The 21,808-nt window shown below is 41.5% G+C and overlaps 1 protein-coding gene across 4 annotated transcripts in view; it reads right to left on the reverse strand.

Annotated features, from left to right (window-relative positions):
* The window catches only part of APP (amyloid beta precursor protein), a 153,948-nt gene that overhangs the window by 40,315 nt on the left and 91,825 nt on the right, over positions 1-21,808 (reverse strand). For 2 of the 4 annotated variants that reach the window (XM_081003685.1, XM_081003684.1), the window contains exons 7-8: positions 16,593-16,760; positions 7,753-7,886 (exon numbers count right to left, since the gene is read on the reverse strand). In XM_081003685.1, the coding sequence (XP_080859811.1) occupies positions 7,753-7,886; positions 16,593-16,760 (302 nt within the window). The remainder of the gene's footprint in view (positions 1-7,752; positions 7,887-16,592; positions 16,761-21,808) is intronic. The other 2 variants (XM_081003687.1, XM_081003686.1) reach the window with 1 other exon arrangement.

Consider the following 21,808-nt stretch of genomic DNA (forward strand, 5'->3'; position numbering starts at 1 on the left):
CAACCAGCCCAGGCACAACACACACAGCTAAATGTCACTGGTGCCAATGGGTACTTTTAAAACTAAGCCTCATAGCTGTGCACCCCCAATTTTTGTGGTGTGTGTCTGGGCAAGGAAGGGACAAATCTCCCTTCCCTTCCTTGCTGTGAATCTAATAAGAATCATTCCCTTGCGGCTATAATTTTTAAAAAACAAAAACAAAAGATGAGCTGAATGCTATGAAATTAAGCTTAACATATAGTTCAACCTTAATTTTTTCCTTTACCATGAATTATGATATTTGCATTCACACCCACCAGTTTTGCTTGCAAATACTTTATGTACTGTTGCTTTAAGTACAATTCTTCACACAATAGGTTTTTCCTTTTGTCTTTTTAACCAACCTTGTATCTAAAGTGCACATGGCTAACACACTCTGTGGAAATTAGCATTACAGTGGTACCTCGGGTTACATACACTTTAGGTTACAGACTTCGCTAACCCAGAAATAGTACCTCAGGTTAAGAACTTTTGTTGGGTGTAGTGAAGGGTTAACCTTCTATGCCTCGAGCCTGAGAGGAGGCGCTTACAAGGGAAGTAAGCCAGGACGTGACGAAAGCAGCTTGGAATGCTGTGTACTGAGTGGAAATCGAAAGCAGTCTGTTAAGACGCTGCAAGCAGAGAGAGAAGATGCAGCTTAACTCAGATGGAAGTTGGAGTTTGTAAATACGCTATTTTTGTGCCAATAAAGAGATATTAGGACAGAAGAAACATTTGGGACTGATTTACTGCTCTTTCGACACACGACCGCTGTGTAACTCTGCTAATTGCTTTATGACCACACTGCTTAAACAGAAGTTGCAGAAACGCCCAGGGGAAGCGTGGCTGGGCGCCAACAATAAAGCAATAAAACTAACGAACAGGTTATGGACGGTCAACGCGAAGCGTGTGAGAAAGGGCTTTGAAGCTTTATTTGCTGGACGTCAGTTTGATCGACTGCCAAGACTTCAAAGAGCATATCGGAGGAGGCTGACGGAGCAAAGGAGCTGCGATGCCAGGTCTTTCCAGAACATCCAGTTGGCAGAAATGAGTGAGTACTGCAAACGCCACAGAAGGGAGAAGGGAGGCATGGCACAGCCCCAAGGACATGGCTTTGAGTTTAAACTGCCGTGTCAGAAACTGAATAGCCAAAATTGGCTACAGTGGAGTTCCAAATGGAACTTTTGCTGGTGGGGGAGCAGCTCTGGGATGTAGTCCAGTCCCCACAGCATGCAGCTGGGAAAGCAGAGGCTGAGAAGGCTGCAGTGCAAAGTGAAATGGAGAAGTGTGTGCTTGCTTTTTTTGGCAGAAAATGTGGATGCTCATCTAGTGCCAGTTGTCCTGGGTGCAAAAAGGCCAGAGGCCGCTTGGCTAGCACTCCGAGAGGCTTGTGTAGCTGGGGTGGGAAGCAAGGGCATCCGAAATGGAGAGGCAAGATGGCGCCGGCCACATTCTTGAGAGCCAACACACAGCTGGGAGGAGCTGGGAGCCCCCACAGGGGGGCGAACGGACTGTTGCTGTTGCTGGCGATGCTGCTGGTGCTTTTGCTGAGCCTGGGAGCTGTATAGATGCTGCAACGTGTCTGTGTGAGGAGCCAGGAGAGAGGCCAAGAGTTGGGAGCCCTTTACCCACCAGAGGGGGTGCAGGAAAACGTTCTGGAGGCCCCGTGAGTAGTGGGGGGGCAGTGAGCAGTGAAAGCTCAGAGGCGCCTCTTTCTCCAAAAGCTGCCAAGAGTTGTTTACACTAAGGGCTGGAGCCTAGCCGTGCAAAGCTGAATCCAACTAGAGGCTTCAAGGTCGCGCAGCTGGGAAGTTTGCTGATAGCAGGCGGCTATCAGGAGGAGCTGCGTGAGAACGCCGGGAGAAGTCCGGTCTCCAAGGCAACTGAGAGAGTTGCATCTACGGAAGCTGTGAAGGTCGTGGGCAAGTCTCCCTGCCGGGGGGAGTCTGTTGCCATGACAACCAGAGAGGACATCTTCAGAAGCCCCAAGGAGGGGGGGTAGCGAGGAGATTGTTGCCATGGCGACCCAGGAATGTCAACAACAAGACTTTCGTACTATCATCATAGACTCTGGAGCGACAAATACACTAGTGCCATCTAGTGGTCTTTTAAGAAATTGCAGGACAGTAAAAACTGAAAGATTTGTGACGATCGCGGATGGAAGTAGAAGAAGGCTAACAGAGACAGGCTTTTTCTTCTGTCCTTTTCTTAAGCATGAAGTCAAAGGTTTTGCGGTGCCCGGTTTAACTGTTTGTTAAGTGTACATGATTTACTCGCTGATGGTTATCATGTGTCTTTTGCAGGTACCAAATGTGAATTTTCCAAGGATGGGAAACACGTGTACACAGTGCAGTCTAAAGGCAATTTGTTTGTTGTAAATGTGCCTTTTTCTACAGGAGAGGATGACACCGGAGATGCGAAGGGGCAATGTGTGAATGTAGCGCCCCACCATGGTTGTTCTCATATTTGGCACAGACGCTTCGCCCATCTGAATTGGGGCTATCTTAAGAAAGCACCAGAGCTGACACAAGGGTGCAAATTTAATACTTATGACAAATTTTTAGATTGCAATGCATGTAAACAGGTGAAAATTGTGACATGCTCCTATCCAAAGTCAGAGAGACAGACCACACAACCCTTTGAGTTAATTCATGCAGATTTGTGTGGACCCATGCCAGTTGAGTCACTGGGGGGATCAAAGTACTCTCTGCTTCTGGTTGATGATTTTTCGAGGTCTGCTTGGACCTTCTCTCTGAGAAAGGGGAGGCGGCTAAAATGATCAGGGATTGGATCACCGCAGTTGAGGTAACCTTTTCCACCAAAGTGCGTGGCTTTCAAAGTGACAGAGGTTCTGAATTCACTGGTTCTGCTTTACAGGATTTCTTTAGGGAGAAGGGGATTAGCCATAGATTGACCACTCCTTACTCTCCGCAACAGAATGGAATCACAGAGAGAAAGAACAGGACGGTGGAGGAAGCTGTGTCTGCGATCCTGTGGGACGAAGGCTACCCCAGAAATATTGGTCTGAGGCCTGGAGATTTGTGGTTCATACGCAGAATAGTGTACAACTCTAGTGTTGGAAATACACCTTATTTCTTGCTGCATGGAAAGAAGCCTAAGGTACACTACCTTCGTGTGTTTGGTTGTGAGGCCTGGGTGCTTATTCCAAAGGCTCTACACAAGAAAGGTGAGCCAAGATCTAAAAGAATGATCTTTGTAGGGTATGAGCCTGGCTCAAAGGCCTGGCGGTTTGCGTACCCAAGTGGAAACCAGTCTAGGTTGGTTATCAGCAATAGTGCTGAGTTCTGTGAGCAAGCCGGGTGGAAACGTTTACACGCTAATCCAGACGTGATTCCACAGCCGTTCTATGACTCAGACATTGAGGAGGAAGAGGAACTTGGTGCTGGGGACCATGGTCCAGAGCAACAGGGTCCACCACAGGGACAGAGTCCAAGGCAGGGACAGCTCAGGATCCCTCAGAGGGGGGAACCTAGAACACCTCAGGCAAGTGTAAAGTCTGAGCCAAAGAGTGAGCCTTCCTCACCTGCTGGACCAGCTGTAAGGCCCAAGAGGCGCTGCAGGTCAGAGGGGGAAGACACTGAAGTTGAGGATGATTTAGCTGGGCCCAGTGAAGCAGCAGGGTCACCAGGATTCACACTAAGGAGATCAGCGAGGGCAAGGAGGCCTCCTGATAGGTACGACGCGTCAGGCGTCTGGGTAGGTTCTGCCAGATGTGAACCTGAATCCTTCGAGGATATTCAGAGTTTACCTGAGGAAGAAGCAGGTAAGTGGCACAGGGCAATGGACAAAGAGATGAAGTCCATGAAAGATCTAGGTGTGTTCTCACTCACAGAGTTGCCACCAGGCAAGCAGGCAGTGAGTTGCAGGTGGGTTTACCGTCTGAAACCCACTGACGCTGGAGAGCCAAGTATAAAGCTAGATTAGTTGCTCGAGGATTCACTCAGAGAAAGGGAATGCACTTCACGGAGGTGTATTCGCCAACGTCACGAGCGGAGACTCTGAGAACGCTTTTAGCTTGTGCAGCACAGAGAGGCTGGAAGGTAAACCACTTTGATGTGGATGTTGCCTACCTAAACTCAGATCTCCAGGAGGAGCTGTACATGATTCCTCCTCCGGGGTTTGAGAACTTGAGACAGGGTGTCGTGTGGAGATTGCACAAATCTATCTATGGATTACATCAATCTGCTAGAAACTGGAACATGTGCCTGAATGAAGCCTTAGAAGAGCTAGGTTTCAGAAGAAGTGTTGCTGATAGTTGCTTTTATTTGAGAGGACCAGGTGCAACACAAGAGTATGTGCAGATTTGGGTTGATGATTTGTTATACTTCTCAGAGACAGGTGAACAGGCAGAGAAGTTTGCCAGAGAGCTAGGTAAACGGTTCAAGCTTAAACAGCTTGGCGCTGTCAAAACCTATCTAGGTGTCAATGTTGACCGAGCACAGGATGGAAGTTTCTTGCTCAGCCAGAGAGGCAAAATTGAGCAACTGCTTCAGAAGTTCAGGATGAGTGATTGTGCAGGAGTGAGAAGTCCTATGGAGACTAGTTTTGTGAAGGACAGCCAGCAAGTAGAACGCGCTGCGTTCGAAAATGCCGAAGTGTTTCAGTCAGCCCTAGGGAGTTTATTGTACCTGTCCCAGTGGAGCAGACCTGATATAGTGTTTGCTGTCAATCTGCTCAGCAGGGAAGCTTCAAACCCTAGTATGCAAGCCTGGAATGGCATCAAGAGAGTTCTGAGGTATTTGCAGGAAACCAAAGACTTTTGTCTTAGGTTACCAGCACAAGGAGAAGTCAAACTGACTTGTTATGTGGACTTGGATTGGGATAATCTTGAGGATCGCAAGTCTGTGTCTGGCCTAGTGGTGAAGTTTGGGAACTCAGTAGTTGGATGGAGGTCCAAGAAGCAAAGTCTTATAGCGCTCTCATCGACTGAGGCTGAGTTCAGTGCTCTTTCAGAGGTATGCAGAGAAGTAGAGTTCTATGCTTGTTTAGTGCAGGAACTCTGCGAAGTGGATTGTCTGCCGATACGTGTTTTCGAGGACAATCAACCATGCCTGCGTTTGGCAGAGTCAGGCCAGTTCAAGGCTAGGACTAAACACCTAGACATTCGCTTCCAGAATGTGTGCCAGAGTGTTCAGGAGGGATTAGTTGCGCTGAAGTACTGTCCCTCTGCCAAGAAGCTAGCGGATGGGTTCACGAAGCCACTCTCCTTCCAAAGACATGGGGAGTTTTGCGAAGGTCTGGGTTTGGGACGACCAAGGGTCGATTCACCCCTCAGGCGCGAGACAAGAGGGGGTGTTGGGTGTAGTGAAGGGTTAACCTTCTATGCCTCGAGCCTGAGAGGAGGCGCTTACAAGGGAAGTAAGCCAGGACGTGACGAAAGCAGCTTGGAATGCTGTGTACTGAGTGGAAATCGAAAGCAGTCTGTTAAGACGCTGCAAGCAGAGAGAGAAGATGCAGCTTAACTCAGATGGAAGTTGGAGTTTGTAAATACGCTATTTTTGTGCCAATAAAGAGATATTAGGACAGAAGAAACGTTTGGGACTGATTTACTGCTCTTTCGACACACGACCGCTGTGTAACTCTGCTAATTGCTTTATGACCACACTGCTTAAACAGAAGTTGCAGAAACGCCCAGGGGAAGCGTGGCTGGGCGCCAACAATAAAGCAATAAAACTAGCGAACAACTTTGCTTCAGGAGGAGAACAGAAATCGTGTGGTGGTAGCGAGGCAGCAGCGGGAGGCCCCATTAGCTAAAGTGGTGCTTCTGGTTAAGAACAGTTTCAGGTTAAGAACGGACCTCTGGAACGAATTAAGTACTTTACCTGAGGTACCACTGTATTGCCAATGTGATAAGACAGTATTCAGCTTGAGCAAGTTTTCAACATCTCTCATCTGCTCCTCAAACATTTTAAGTATGAGGAAGGTGAGATTATAAAATGGCAGGTCATGAGGCTGGTCTGAAGAGATGCAAATTGGGAGGCCCAGAGTTCACTCTGGTGCAGGGATGATAAATACCTTGCAGAACTTGAATAGCATGATTATCTTTAAAAAAAATAAGACACTGGCCCAAGCTGTTATTTTAGCAGGCTATGTTTTTGTCATCATTTAAATCTGAATGGTCTATTTACTCTAGCAGGTCAGAAAAATTCATCAGCTTCTGCCAGACACCATCCACATACATAAGTGTCACAAGAAAAGGAAAAATAAATACATTTTGGGTTTTCGTTTTTTGAAGGTCACGGATTTAGAAATAATCTATTTTTTCAAAAAATCATCTGTGGGGGATAGACAGACCCAAGTGATAGAAACAAGAATAAAAATCACTAGATTAACATGCATTCATTGAAGAAGGGCTCCCCAAGAACCATGAAGTTGTCCTATAAGTGCTTATAAAGCTATTCTCCTTCATTGAAAATACAAAGCTATCACAGCCATACAGATTTATGATACTTCAAAGACTTGGCTGTTTCATGCCGAGAAAATGACAACTTCTGGGCTGAGATTTAAAGAAGGCAGCCATTTCAAAGTCAAACTGTTCTCAGAATTCAGGACACACAGCATGATATAATGCAGGGAAATGGATGGGGAGAAGAGACAACATATGCCATCCATTATTATCAAGGCATATTCTAATCACACCAACCCCATTGTACTTCAAAAAGGAGATTTTAGATTTTATCCTGAGTAGGTGTTCTACACAGCGAGTTTTACGATTATCAGCAGTTCTGATATGTCTGAGGGAAAGGGCATATGGAAAACACCTGCCAACCATGAGGTAATTCTCAAAAAAGCAAAACAAAACCCCCAAATGTCTGTATTAGTTATATGAAGAACACTGTAAAACCTAAGCAAGTGTTATGGTATGACTGCCAAGAGACTGGGTATTCTGCCTACACCTGGACAGTTGCTACACGGCCAGTCCTGAGAAGAAGAGAGCTATTTGCTTCAGACCACAGAGACAGCTGTCTGGAATGAATTTGTACGAGGACATGTTAAAAGAAGCTACAAAGCAGGCAAGCTTATATGTCCTAGGATTAAAAAACTTAAGAAACTGATAAGGTGAAATCAGTGTGCATGATAGGGTTTTACTGACACTTTCAATGAGGATTAAAAACAAAAACAAAACTCTATATGAAGATTTGAAAACCCACCGCCACAAAGCCATAACAATCAGGATCTCCTCACCCCTTTCCTAGAATGGCAGTGCACACATACATAACATTAGAGCTGTAAATGTTTCAGAAGAGGACAACCAAGATGATCAATGGGACAAACCAATTCCCCTTTGAGGAAAGGCTAAAATGGGGCTTTTCAGTTGAGAGAAAAGGTGAGTGGAAACAGGTGAATAAAATTATGCAATGTGTGGAGAAAGTGCGCAGGCAATGAAATACAGTCACAAAAACATTAGAGGGCATTGTTGCATGTCTCCCTACCCACCCACCCAAACATCCTTTCAGCTCCAAATGTCTCACTGCACTTTGCACAGAACCATAATATAATTCCTGCCCACCCACCCAAATTGGTTCTATGAAAAATGCAAGTCTAATATGTACCACTTTTCTTTCACTGCATGTCAGCAGACTGACTGTCAACAACAACAAAAACCTGTGCAGTAAATTATGCAAGGAGAGGTCTTCTGACCCATTTTAGGGAGGAGAAAGGATATCAAGCTCCAATAGGAAGATCAGTTTATAACACCAACTTGCAGCTCACCTGAGACATTCTTTCACGGTGCTTGGCTTCAAGCCTCTCTTTTGCTTTTTGGAAATGGGAATGCTCATTCTCATCACCAGGTGTCTCCAAGTACTTGTCAACAGCATCAGGAGTGCTGGCAGCTGTGGTGGGAACTACGGATGGGGATTTACAAAAGGAATAAAGAGGCAAAAGGTTCACTTTAAAAGTGAAATATAGAAGCATCTGTACACTTCCAATATACGGCAACTATTTAAAGCAACTAGCTACTAGAGGAATATAAAAAGAGGATGGTTCATAAAGAGAAGATTTTGCTTCATGGCAGTGGGGGGGGGGGGGAACCCCACACAGATAAAAGATTTTGCCCACATTAGGAATTAAGAAAGCATGCAAAAATTCAAGTTATTCCAGTTCATGTAAAATATATAAATAATCAGAAGAGGCAAGGATTTTAAAACTAAGTACAGTACTGTGTTTTGAAAACAAACATGTGCCCCAACGCACATGCACATATTTCAAAAACATCTCCAGAGGGAGCATATTACAACTCTGTTCTACAAAACCCTTTTCTTATACATAACTTCCAACAACACATTTGCATTTTCTGACTGTTCTATACACCTAACCATTTTTATCATCATGTTAGAATTGCTGAGATATACTTTGGGTCTATGTTTTTTATTTTACTGGGAGACGGAAGTAGTGTACTAACAAAGATTTGATATACTGTATGCAACTCCACAAATTTCTAACTTCCAGAAAAAGGCCACACACTTCTGCTTCTCATTATATGACTGACATTAACAATTCCTAATGGTCAAATGCCAAATTTCACTGCTAATAATTTGGGGTTTAATTTTTGCTTTAAGTGGAATTAGGAACAGCCAAAGCTGCCTTATAGGCTACCTATGCTCCCAGGAAAGGTCTTTAAATTTCCCTGCTACCTAACCCTTTCAACTGGAGTACTAAACCTGAGAGTTTCTGCAGGGAAAAATATGTTCCTGACTACCACTACACTACAATAATTTCCCAAAATACAGATTAAAAAATCAAAAGCTTATTTAAACATGAAATTGAAATGTGTACACATGCAGATAAGCACTCAAAGTGTCTTCCCTGGAATTTTATTTCCCTATATTATTGTTTATCCAAAACTCAAAGTGCATTTTAAGCCCTTTTACAGCATTCTGAATTTTCAAGAACTGATGGAGGAGTAAACTTTCCAAATATAAGAAATGAACATGAAATGCATTCGACAATCAATTTTAAAAATGCATTTCCAAACTGAAAGATGCTAAATATTTCACATTTCAGTGTTTCTGCAGAAGCTGTTAGATAGTTGTATGTGGCACAACCCATATATGACCATTTTTGAGAACCTCTGAAGGCATAGGACATACACAAATTAGCAAAGTGTACATTCTTGTGAGCATGCATATTTGAGTACAACTTCACAGTTTTAGTTTCGAAGACAATCATTACCAAAGATTTAAGGTACAACTACTTGTGTGATGGCTCTTTCTTTAGAAAGACTCAAAATTATCTGCAGAAAGTGCCACCCAAATTACCTATCAACAATAGAGAAGTTCACAGAAACATCTCTCTACTGTCACTATTATAGGTAGGATGGCGACGCAGGTGTTGTATCCTGCAACTGTTGACAGAAAGGTTATGAGTTCCCTGTTAGACAAACAGCTAGTTTCAGCATAGAGAGAGTCTATGTTAGGAATGGTACCAATACTAATTGAACAAGTGGGACTGCACAAGCTGTAGCCGTGTCCAGCAATGGCAAATTTCTGTATGTTGCACAAAGCAAACCACATCGATTTGAGGCATGTCCAATTTATACTGCTAATATTTTCCCACAAGACAAAAGAACCTGTTTCCAAACTGATTTCTGAGAGATAAATGCATAGCCCTGGCTCATCCCACTGGGGAATGCAGATGGCTTCTTCAAAAGAAAGCACATCTGAGGCAAAGCTATCACATTTTGCTGACATCCAGACTACAGTACTTTGCACCCGGAAAAATATTAAGTCCCCTTGACAAAAAAAAAAAAAAAAAGGAAGAAGGAAAAAAAGAAGTTGCAATGAGAAGTGTTTGCACAGCAATCTTAGGCACTCAGCGGTTAGTGCTTGCGAAACTCGTGATGCAATGCTTTCCATTTGGCAGTCATGTCATTTACTGACTTTTAAATTTCAAACTTTTTTTAATTAATAGAAGCTGGCTGCTCCACTATCATCCCTGAAAATAGAGCACACTGTAAGTACAGCTGCACCGGGGGTGGGGGTTGGGGAGGTAGAGGCAGTTGACCCCAGGACACTACTGTATGGTAACAAGATGGAAGGACTGGTGCAGTTCAATACTTGACTGCTGCCTGGGGCAACTGCTGTTCACTTTAGGCAACATATTGCATAGCTGTGCCAGAGAGCAATGTAGCCCTGACAAGGAAAAAATAAGAGACAAACAAGATGTGTCAGCAGCAGATCAGATTGCTTGACTTTTGTGCTTCCCCATTCACATTTAAGGAGGTGAATACAGGGCCATAGAAGAAGGAGGAGGAAGAGGAGGAGGAGGAGGAGGCAGGCTTGCTTCCAAGTGGCCTGCTCTCCTACTCCCACAAATGTCTTTCTTCCGTATGAGCTCACTTCCAGCACCAAAGACTGTCTGAAGTGAAATGTTCCAGTGACTATATGTGGGATGTGGGGCTGGAGGGTTGGCTGGATGGAAGACAGTTTAGCACAGGGATGGGAAGCAGGTGACCCTCCATACGTTATTTGACTACAACTCCCATCATCCCTGACAGGTGGGGCTAATACCAGTTGGAGCACCAACACCACCCTACACTACTGTCTCAGAATAAACATATATTTCACATCACCAAGAACTGGTTCGCATAGTTGTCCTTTACAAGGTGAATCTGGTTTGATACCCAGTAAATTTATTCTGTCCTTCAGATTAGGGATTAGGAACCTGTGGCCCTCTAGATGTCGATGGATTACAACTTTCATCTCCCCTGACTGCTGACTGAGGTTGATGGGAGTCCAAAGCAAATGGAAGTTCATGGGTTCTCCACTCCCAATTTAGCATCCCTAAAATTATCAGCTAAAGGCAAACTGAAAATTGGATTGGACAATGTGTGTCCTGAGGCATGCACGCCCCACACCCCCAACTATTCACAGAGCACAGGATGTGCACATCTGCATTATGCCCTTCAGAAGTAGGGCTAGATGAACAAGCTCACCTGGAGTCAAACCAACAGAGCAGTTGAACTGCAAGAACAGGGAAGCCCTGAAATTCAGCAGCCTCACACAATAGCATTTCTTTCAAAGCTTTCTTTCCCTGACTGTTTTCTTAGCTTACATGCTAGCATTAATTCTGCATCCTACTTAGCACGAAGATGCTAAGGAAGCTCCAATTTGGGACATGTGCTGGATTTTTAGTACAGATAGAGCACGTTAAATACATAACGTTTTCTTATTGCATGACATTGATTGTAGTTGGGCGGGGGGGGGGGGGGAGCTACGTTATGTAAATCTTAAGAGGAAGCAACATCAATTCTGTGAATACATTCCAAACACAACACAATACATTCTTGCTGTAAAAATGAGCATGTTTATGCCCTATGTAAAAGCCAAAAGAAGCAAAACAAACAAACGTATGTTACTTCTGTCCACCTCCTTTTTAAAAACTGGATTAAATTGCTAGTTTAACCTCAGACTAGCTCATATGTCTGTCTCGCTTTTTGACTTTACTACGCTTTCCATTTTAAGGGTGATGGAACAGTATTTTAATGCAGATAAGTCCAGCGTAATTTTTATTCTCAGCCGCTCCACGGCACCTAGCTAGTTGTAAATTGGCTTGACTGAGTACTTTTTGTCACCTGCATCCAGGGATCAATATCAACTCACACACCACGGGGCAATTTCAAACTGACATGCACTTGAATCATTGCAGCAAAAGGATTTACTACTCTGTGGATTAATTACAGTTCCTCGTTCTGCCACTGCCATGGCACTAGTCCACTGCAGAAATGTGAGGACTAGAATTAAATGCTGTAGTATGAGGCTTAACCTTCAAGCCTCTCAATAAAAGATATTTTAGCACAACTAAATGCTAGTTTAACTACTACAGTTGAAGAGTCCATTTTCAACAGATAAACAATACTCAAAGTGCTTTATGATTGTATTTGTCAAAATAACACTGATATATAATCATTACTGTTTGCTTGTTACAATCTTTTCCTGGGAAACAAAAGTAGGGACGGTATATTTCAAAGACAATCCTGTGATCTTGAACTCTGAACCTAGGTTTTCAAAATTCAAGTCTCTTACTCTTTTCTTCCCTGTTCTCTTAAAACTATGTGTATGAACCAAAAGAGTTACTTCTTCTTCTTATTATTATTACTGCTGAAACTTCATATAATAAAATGTTTAAAGCTTTTGGCCTCTGTAGCACTTCTGGGTAAGGAGAACACACTCATAAGCACACTGTTGGAGAGGGTAATTACTCTTTAAAACAATGCACCTGCAATTTCAAAAGAAACTGTTATACAAACCTAATATTTCCAAGCAAGAATACTGTCTAGACTATTCCACTATCAGCTATAAAATGGTTAATGCCAACAAATTTTAAGATATTGCTAAACCACTCAACTCACTAATGAGACTGGCAAAATCCCCAAAAAATTGTGTTTCATTTTCTGGCAGCTTGAGGAAAACATCCGAGCACTAGAGATAAGGAACATTTTCTTTTAAATAGTTTCTTGATTTCTCTGGAACTGGATGGTGCCAATAAAGCAACAAAAACTGGCTTGGTTGGATTCTCGGAGGAACAAAACTAAAGCAGAATGCAAACCTGGTTTTGCTGAAAATTAACTGCAAAGAGAGAATTAGGAAGCTGTCTGTGAAATCACTAGCCAGGATACACCTTGATTTGGCCAAGAAGCAGTGCCAGTTCCTCACTCCATCAGTACACAAGAGGTGATGTGTTCAACACTCTTATGTTGCTTGCCAGTTCTTAAAGACAGCAGATGCATTTGGGACATTGTTAGAATGAAGGGAATAAGCTGCATTTCCAGGCTGCTCTCCCCCTCCTTCAAAAGCTTTTAATTCAATTTTTGATTAACCAACATTTAGCATAAGGTCCAAAACTTATAAATAGTGGTTTAACTTAACTATGGTTTCTTGAAGTAAGCCATCTTTATAACAATTGTTTAAAGTTGTCTTGTTTTAAACAAAGTCAAGAAGAACTAAGGTTTGTTGAGTTTGGACAAAATTGACTACAGTTCATCAAAAATAGAAGTGAAGGCTTCCGAAGTCCTGCTTGTGGACGTGCTGGAGGAGAGGGTGTGAGCCTGAGTCTTACTGTGACTTGTTTCCTTCACAATAAACAATGGTTTACTGTGATGTGCAAATGCAATTCTACAAGGGCAGCACTGAGATGGAGGAGAAGGAAGCTGGCAAGCAGGGCCAAGAGAGAAAGCAGAAAGACGGGAAGGGGGGGGGGGCTGGCTGAAGTTGGTGGGGCAGTGCCCCATTCATCCTGATGAACCCGCCTCCAGCGGAGAGCCCCTAATCCAGGCTTCCTCAACCTCGGCCCTCCAGATGTTTTGTGACTACAATTCCCATCATACCTCACACTGTTCCTGCTAGCTAGGGATCATGGGAGTTGTAGGCCAAAAACATCTGGAGGGCCAAAGTTGAGGAAGCCTGTCCTAATCTGATATATTCTGCCAATTTGAGAGTGAAATGAAATTCAACAATAAATCATTTTTCCACAATACAAATACATGGGCTAGGATCCAACAGAATAAATCCTGTGAGATTAAAGGATGTGTGTGTAGATTTGCTTTTTTAAAACAGCAGCTACTCCAGACCGCACAGCAATCCAGGCAATTCATAAACATTGGGATTACAGATTTAAAGGCAAATATTTGAGTGTGTGTAAACCCTATTATTGGCATCGAGCCATGTTCTAGGTTAACCCAACCCCTTTCATAATTGCAATGTTATTAACACACACAAAAAACAACAATGTATTACCCATACAATTAATCACACTTAAAGTGCACAGCATGCACTTCTTTTTAAGATATCTTTAATTATGCTGTGCTTTAACAGTTGTGGGGGGGAAATCCACCCTGAAATATAGTATTGAGATTTCCTCAACTCTAAATTCTACTGGAGGGGGTGGGGGAGAAACTAAAGGTTAAGTGGATTCTATGCATGCATGCAAGGTAATATTTAAAGTAAGTTCACTGTTATCCACCCAGGTCTGACATTATCTCATTTGTTTGCTAAAATAAACCGTGCTTAGCATTTCTAATGCCTGATGGCTAGCTAATTTCAACAAGACTAGAGAAACAAAATTAAAATTATGAAAAAGTTATATTGTTTGTGTACATCTTGCTTTTCTTTATATAAACTAAATGCAAAAAGGTAATAAAATAAATACTGCATAGTAAATACAATTCAAATGACTAGAATCAATTTCAAACAATAAAATCGGGGGGGGGGGGGAGGAGAGATATTCCTCATGAAAATTAGGATACAAAATTTTTATCCACATTAAAAGATTAGCAAAATAAAAAGGTCCTAGCCACTCACCAGACGCTTAAAAGACAGGGTGTCAATCAAAAAGTTCAAGGAAGTTCTACAACATGGGTGCCACATTAGAAAAGGCGCTGTCTTACACCCCAACCAATTATGCTTCTGAAAGTGGTGAGATGCACTGTGGGGTCTCTAGTGTTGAGCACAGTACGTCAAGATTGCATGAGGGGTGGTTTTCCTTCAATCATCATTTTACTCTGATATAAAGTTTATGATGTATGATGGTGTGTTCTTGATTAAATGGTTACTATCTCACTCAGGAACACTATGCTGAATAAGCATCCGAGGTGAGAAACTGTCTGAAACTGTACTGGTTTCTAGGTCTTCTTCTTCCCAAGGGAGAAGGAAGTATGTTGAGCTGACAAGGAAGCAACTGCGGGTTCTTTCGTTAATCCAGTGTCTTGGAAACCAAGAATTCAGTCTGTCATACATCGGCTCCAGTAAATGGACCTTTGAGATTCAGGGCAAATTCACATTTGAAAAAACATTAATTGGTGCAGCCGGTCTTGAATGTTACCAGTTCATACTACAGATTGGATGACTGATGCATGTTTGAATTATCTCTCTAGTTTCTGCTCAGATTTGACCCAATAGTGCAACTATAACTCATTTTCTTAATGAAAACTGGTTTGGTTGAATTTAATTTGATGTGCTTCAAGATTTGGAGTCTCTTCAGAGAGTCTACCTGAGGGGGCAACTTATCAGGCTTTCCTTTGTCACAGAAGGCGTGAAGTAGTGTGACGTATTTTAGTATAAAAGTGAGAAGCCTTAACCTTTAAAGTTATCTCAGATGAAAATGAGGTGAAATATCCCTTGCTAGATAGAAGACAAGAGAGAAAGAGAAGCAGCCTATATTTCATGTTGAGAAGAAAAGGCTGGAATTGTATCATATGTTTATGAAATTCGATTTGCTCTCTCTCTTCAGGTCCCCCTGCCCATGGGAATTCTATGAGGCAGAGCTGAGACAATAGGACGGTTACATCAAAGCTATTATATACCTTATTTGGTTCAGACCACAGTTCAGTTTTTCGGCTTTTATAACTATAAAAACTATCAATTTTTAATCAATCTCTCCACAATACTATATGACGTCTGCTGTGTAGCTATCTTAAATATATTCTCAAATGTACATTTTTGTTTGTTTTAATCTTGTACAAATTTCCTGTTGGGTTTTTTCCTTTTGTCTCATACAAATATTTTTTAAAATATATCCTAGGACCTTTGGTTTACATCTTTGGACAGATCTTTGCCAGAGCCACCCTAATGGTCAATATTTGAACAATTTGAGACCTCTGCTAGAAATTGGGGTGGGGGAAGGATGGTGTCAACAGAAGACTGTGTTGAAAAATGGGACATACAACTTTCCAAAGAATAAAGCAGTCCAGATGATCTGAAAAGTTAGCACAAATAGTCCAACAAAGCACACTATAGCTAATGAATCCTTGATGTTTCTGGAAACCAAAGACTTACAACAGTTTACGGTTTGGGCAACATACTAAACTATGGGTAATCAAAAGAAGTAGTGGAAGTTTCCAATCTCTTCCTTGTGACTGTATTGAAAGAGAGGTGAGGGAGAATTCCATGAACCAGAGGCCTGTTCCCAAAACAATGTACACACATGTGTGAAACAGACTCTTTCCTTATCACCACTGGGGGGGGGGGGAGAGATAAAGATCTGTTTTATAAAAGGAAAAGGAAAGATATAAGCAAACTGAGTAACTTTTTCCACTGGAACCATTTTGTTGTTATTGTTCATAATGTGAATATATGCATCCTGGCATTCTGATGCATGTCTAGTGTTTTCCCAAAAGAGGACATCAAACAATTATAAAACAACCAAAGGCAGCTTTACAGGCTTGTGGGCTGTTTCTGTTTTCATCATGCATTGTACGTACATGAGAACAAAGGCACAGACACACACGAGCAAATGCATTTCTAAAGCAAGTCCTACAGCAGAGACTCTCATTCCACGTGCCTCATCTCCCTGCTTCCATTACCTTGTGCCTATAACAAGTCACAGATGGGAAAACAAAAGTCGCCAATTGTCAAGCTTGAATAGAAAGAGAGAGACACACGTACTAATGGCCAAACACACTCTACAAGATGTGAGCAATTAAGAGAAGCTGACAGAGGGATGTACGGTTAGTGGTGGTAAAGGCCAACTCCCAGGGGAATTAAGCAGCAGAGCCAAAGTGGCACAAGATAGAAAAGAGAGAGAGAGACTGCCACAGGCTGGAGAGGTCCACTTACTGACGCTGCCACAGACTGCCATGCAGTATTCCTCAGTGTCAAAGTTGTTTCGGTTTCCACCGCATCCGCCGTAAAAGAATGGTGCACATTTTCCTTCAGTCACATCAAAGTACCAGCGGGAGATCATTGAGCGGCAAGGACCAGTCTCAGCTTGTTCAGAGCACACCTCTAATTATAGGAGATGTGGAGGAACTATATTTAGCGTGAAAGTGGAATTGTCAATGCTCTTCTACATACCTTTATTTGTAGTTATATACATAGCCCTAGGAGACCAGGAATTACCCTAGGAAGAGGTTAATCTGCTAGGTGTCTCCCTACATGTCTGTTACATCATTCAAAAACCAACTGCTTTTAGTCCCACAATTCAAATCGGATTCAAACCATTCAAGCTATTGGTTCTTGTCTCAGTAGAGCGCTGAAAGCCCATCAGGGAGGACCTGAACTGTACACTATTTACTTTGGAAATGCTCATGCATTGCCACATTATAAAATCACCCCTCAGAAGACAAAATTGAAGTACAGTGAAAGCTATTTATCCCTATGCCGAAAGGACTGATACACCGATGAAGGCAGGACAGCTGAAGTTACTCCCAATATAGTCCCATTCTCAATAACGACCCTTGAAACAAGAGGTATCCAATTTTGTATGCTTTTGTGTATGACAGGGGGCCATGTCCTAATGGAACACATCACATATCTACAAGCTTAAATAGATTTTGTTATATAGGTTAGCTACTATATCTGCCTCTGAACTAAAAATGTAAAAAATAAAAATAAAAATCTATATGCTTATCTTAGAATCCCATTATGCATCAGTGTACATATCTGTAGCCCTTTACCAATAATGTTCCAAACAGGAAATATATACCGTATTTTTCGCTCTATAAGACGCACCTGACCACAAGACGCACCTAGTTTTTGGAGGAGGAAAACAAGAAAAAAAATATTCTGAATCTCAGAAGCCAGAACAGCAAGAGGGATCACTGCACAGTGAAAGCAGCAATCCCTCTTGCTGTTCTGGCTTCTGTGATAGCTGCGCAGCCTGCATTCGCTCCATAAGACGCACACACATTTCCCCATACTTTTTAGGAGGGAAAAAGTGAGTCTTATAGAGCAAAAAATACGGTATATACATATAGATAGATAGATAGATAGATAGATACACATACTCCTTTGTAAACCTGCAGAACATAAAATGGCAGTTCTTCGGTTGTCATTCCTTTCTCCTTTCCTCATGGAAGCAGAGTTTGCCATGATCTTTATCCTGAACATTTTTAGGAGCATAATTTTGTTATTATTCCATCCTAGCACTGCATGTTTCTATGTCATAATCAACCTGCTAGCCAGAATGTCTTTCAAATCACTTAAACTGTAAATAAGCCAAATTTCCCTCCCCAGTTACAAATGGTTGCTGAGACTTTCAACGCACTTTTCACCTAGGATATTTATCTTACCCCATACAAAATGCATTTGATCTTACATTTTTGCAAAATTACAAACATCTTTACACTATAAGCCAAGTCCTTCCACATTCCTCCAGTACTCTGAAGATTATCTTGGCAAATCAGCTCACATCAACTGGGACCAATGGTGAAGGGCTACTGTGCCTGGTAAGATTGTATGTGGTCAAGTTCACATGTAACAATAAGCAAAGAACCTTGGCCTAAGGTTAAACCCAATTACTGCTTCCCGGCTGAGTCGGCAAACAATTTAGGAAGGGGATAGCTTAAGAGTTGCATCCAAATCCAGGAGGGTGGCTTGTTTCGCCTTAAACTATGATCTATTGTTGGCTTAGAAAGCTTGTTAAGGCAGAATAAACGCAACCCCAGGTTCAGACACAACACTAACCTATCCCCCTCCTAATGGTTGGTTTATTAATGGATGGTTTATTATGTCAAGGTTCTTGGCTCACTGCTACAAATACTAGGAAAACACAGAACACTTGTGTGCATCTCATATAAAAGCAGTAATGTTATGCCACCTTTTTCTGGTGTTGCCCAATTGGCACAGAACCATGACGGGGCCTTCTCTGTGGCCATTTCACACTTCTGGAATGTCCTCTTTAGTGAACTGCATCTGTCTCCCTCATTATTAACTTTCAGGAAGAATTTAAAAACATTCCTGTTCACTCAAGTGTTTTATGACTGTTCCTAACAACCCTGAGATTATTAGCTGTGAGGGTATCTGAGTATCTTGCATGTTTTTAGACATTCTTAGTATTTTTAGATGTTTTGGTTTTTAATTGTGTGGTTGGTGGTGGTGTTTTTACTTTTTTGATGTTTGCTGCCATGGACTCCCTTGAAAGAAAGGTGGAAAAGACAGAGTCAATAAATAAAATTAATATTGAAATATTCAGCCCTAAATGGTATGTGGCACCTTTGGCACTTTAGGGTATATCGGGTACTGTACTTGATAGACTGCATTTTGTAGAGCAACTGTGTCTACATCTGGTCATAAGAACCATCACACTGCTCTGATGTTTTATTTACTGATATTTTACTGAAATGTTTTATTGACAGATTTCTGTTTAATTCCTTTGTTTCTTTGGTTAGAAAATTGTATCTATATCTATATATATATATATATATATATATATATATATTTACATTTTTGTTATGTGTAAACTGCTTAGGGGTTTTGCAAATGAATTGGCATCGGAATATTATGAATACTTTATTTGGAACATCCAATTGGCCTTGTGTTACGTATGTCTAACTGTACAACACAAGAGGACAAAAAAATGTAGATGTCTTAGCAGAACCACACAACAGTTTTGAAAATATATAAGCCCAAGTCTCTTTAAGTTGGCAAGCTAGTACCTGACTGTGCAGGAATTTTATATGGTGTATAATACAGACAGTTACCTTAGAGTAAGTCGGTTTGAACTCAGCAGGAGTTACCTTTAAGCAAAAAAGCACAAGACTGTACTGTGTATAATTTAGAGCACAATCCTATACATGTCTACTCTGATGTAAGCCTCCCTAAGCTCTAGGTTTCCTCTAGGTAAGTGGATATAGAATTTCAGACATATTCCCTGAACAGAACTTCCAAGTTTAATTTTACCAAGAAGAAAATTATTTTTTCTAAAAATACACTTAGAATCAGAAGCCAAATACTTATTTTAATACCCAAAGACAAAAGCTAATTACACAAGAGGCATTTTCGAATTTATCTGGAGACAGCTGTGAAGCTGGCACACATTTTTAAGAATAAAGCTTAGGCATTAGCTACACCATGGCAATATTCTCCCAGCAGGCTGTTACAGGAAGGAAAATTAAATTATTCGTTTCGACTCCAGTCCAATAGAACAATTATTTCTACGATGGTAAATACCTTAAAACTGTAATCTGTACCCACACATAATTAAAATTAAATTTCACTTCCAAATGTTTATTTTTAATTCAGCGAAAAAGAATAATTAGGACATGAATTTAGCAGTTAATATAGTGCACCTGGAATATATAGGGCAACATCCAATTAAATCATACTTTCAATCAATCTGTTTGTATGACTCACTTTGGCTATCACCCATGGCCTCCTAGTTAGTATATTATATTTTAAGAACTCCTGTTTTATTTTCCTGAAATATTCATTTCAAATCGAGGGATCAAATAGCTCCAGGCAGCAAATGCTTTGCATGGGGGGTTCTGCTCCCAGCCCCTGCGAGCATTGTTGGTGTGCATCCTGCTCTCTTCTGGGTCCAAAAGGACTCGCACGTCCACAACCATGTGTCGAGTGGATGTGCCTAAAATGAGTACCGCCTGCACTGCACAAAGGAAAGAGCACTACTTCAAGGTTCTTTATTTTATCTAAATCGTCAGACTTACATAATTTAATGGCCAGGAGCATTACATTCATAAACTGCTCTCTTGTTAATGGATTGTATACACCCTGTTTTTTTAAAAATACATGGATCCAGTTCTGCCCATGTCAAACTTTAAGATGGTAAGTGAAATCTCTCCCTCAAGTTTGATGGAAATACCAGTGTCTTTATGTAAGCCACTTGGGATACGGACCAATTGTTGCTGCTACTCTGTAAAGTGCCCTGTAAACTGATGGCACTACAGTGGTACCTCAGGTTACATACGCTTCAGGTTACAGACTCCGCTAGCCCAGAAATAGTACCTCGGGTTAAGAACTTTGCTTCAGGATAAGAACAGAAATCGTGCTTTGGCAGCGGCACAGCAGCAGCTGGAGGCCCCATTAGCTAAAGTGGTGCTTCAGGTTAAGAACAGTTTCAGGTTAAGAACGGACCTCCGGAACGAATTAAGTACTTAACCTGAGGTACCACTGTATATAAAAACAAGCAACAGAAATGACCTTCCAAGTCAAACTGCATAGAACTTCTAACAGCAATCCCATTTGCTCTGACAATCTCCATTTCCTAATGTTCCCAACAGTCATACAAGGACAAAAGAATGATAGTAAAAAAAAGGAGAGTATATAGAACTATATTTACAGTAGTGAGAATAAAGAATAATTCACAAATATCAAAATACCATATATATAAGCACCAACAGGTGAATTAAAAATGACAGATCTACAGGACTAGTGGCATTAATCAAGGATAGCCCAGTAAATACAAATACATGACTCAGACCTTTGTGAAGTCTCCGGTAGCTGCAAAATGGTTGCTTACAGGCTGTTGTGTTTACAAGACAGCTGGATGTCCTGTAGCTTCCTTTCAGTATCTCCCTTTAGGTGAGAATTAAGCTTAAAAAATCTATTCTCCATATATATATATATATATATATATATATATATATATATATATGGAAGCATCTGAGTAACAACTATCACGAAAGAACAAAAGAACTCAGGAAATGGCTGCACCAAGACACATTGCTCAGCTTCAGCCAGACCTTATAAAATGGCATTCACTTTTTTCTCTCATCAATATTCCTAATACCAAAGTGACATGACATCTAACAAAGCAGCTGTGACACACAGCAGACCTTTTATAATAGCTGGTGATTAAAGTGTGATCAGAACACAGGTAGGCAAAAGTACAATAAATAGCCCTAGAATCAGTATGAAAGATGGTCATTCAGTATTAAAAAATGTCTAATCTTCTGAGGACTCTTCCTGTCATTTTTCTTCCTTGCAAACCTATCTGTGAACGCATGGGGAAAAGAGATCGTCTCTGGAAATGTCATGCCAATATGACTTAGATCTGTGGCGAGAACACTGTTTCTCAGCATGCACCTCTGCTTCCT

Source organism: Podarcis pityusensis, assembly GCF_964106645.2.
Source record: "Podarcis pityusensis genome assembly, chromosome: 4".
In the NCBI taxonomy this organism is placed as follows: domain Eukaryota; kingdom Metazoa; phylum Chordata; class Lepidosauria; order Squamata; family Lacertidae; genus Podarcis; species Podarcis pityusensis.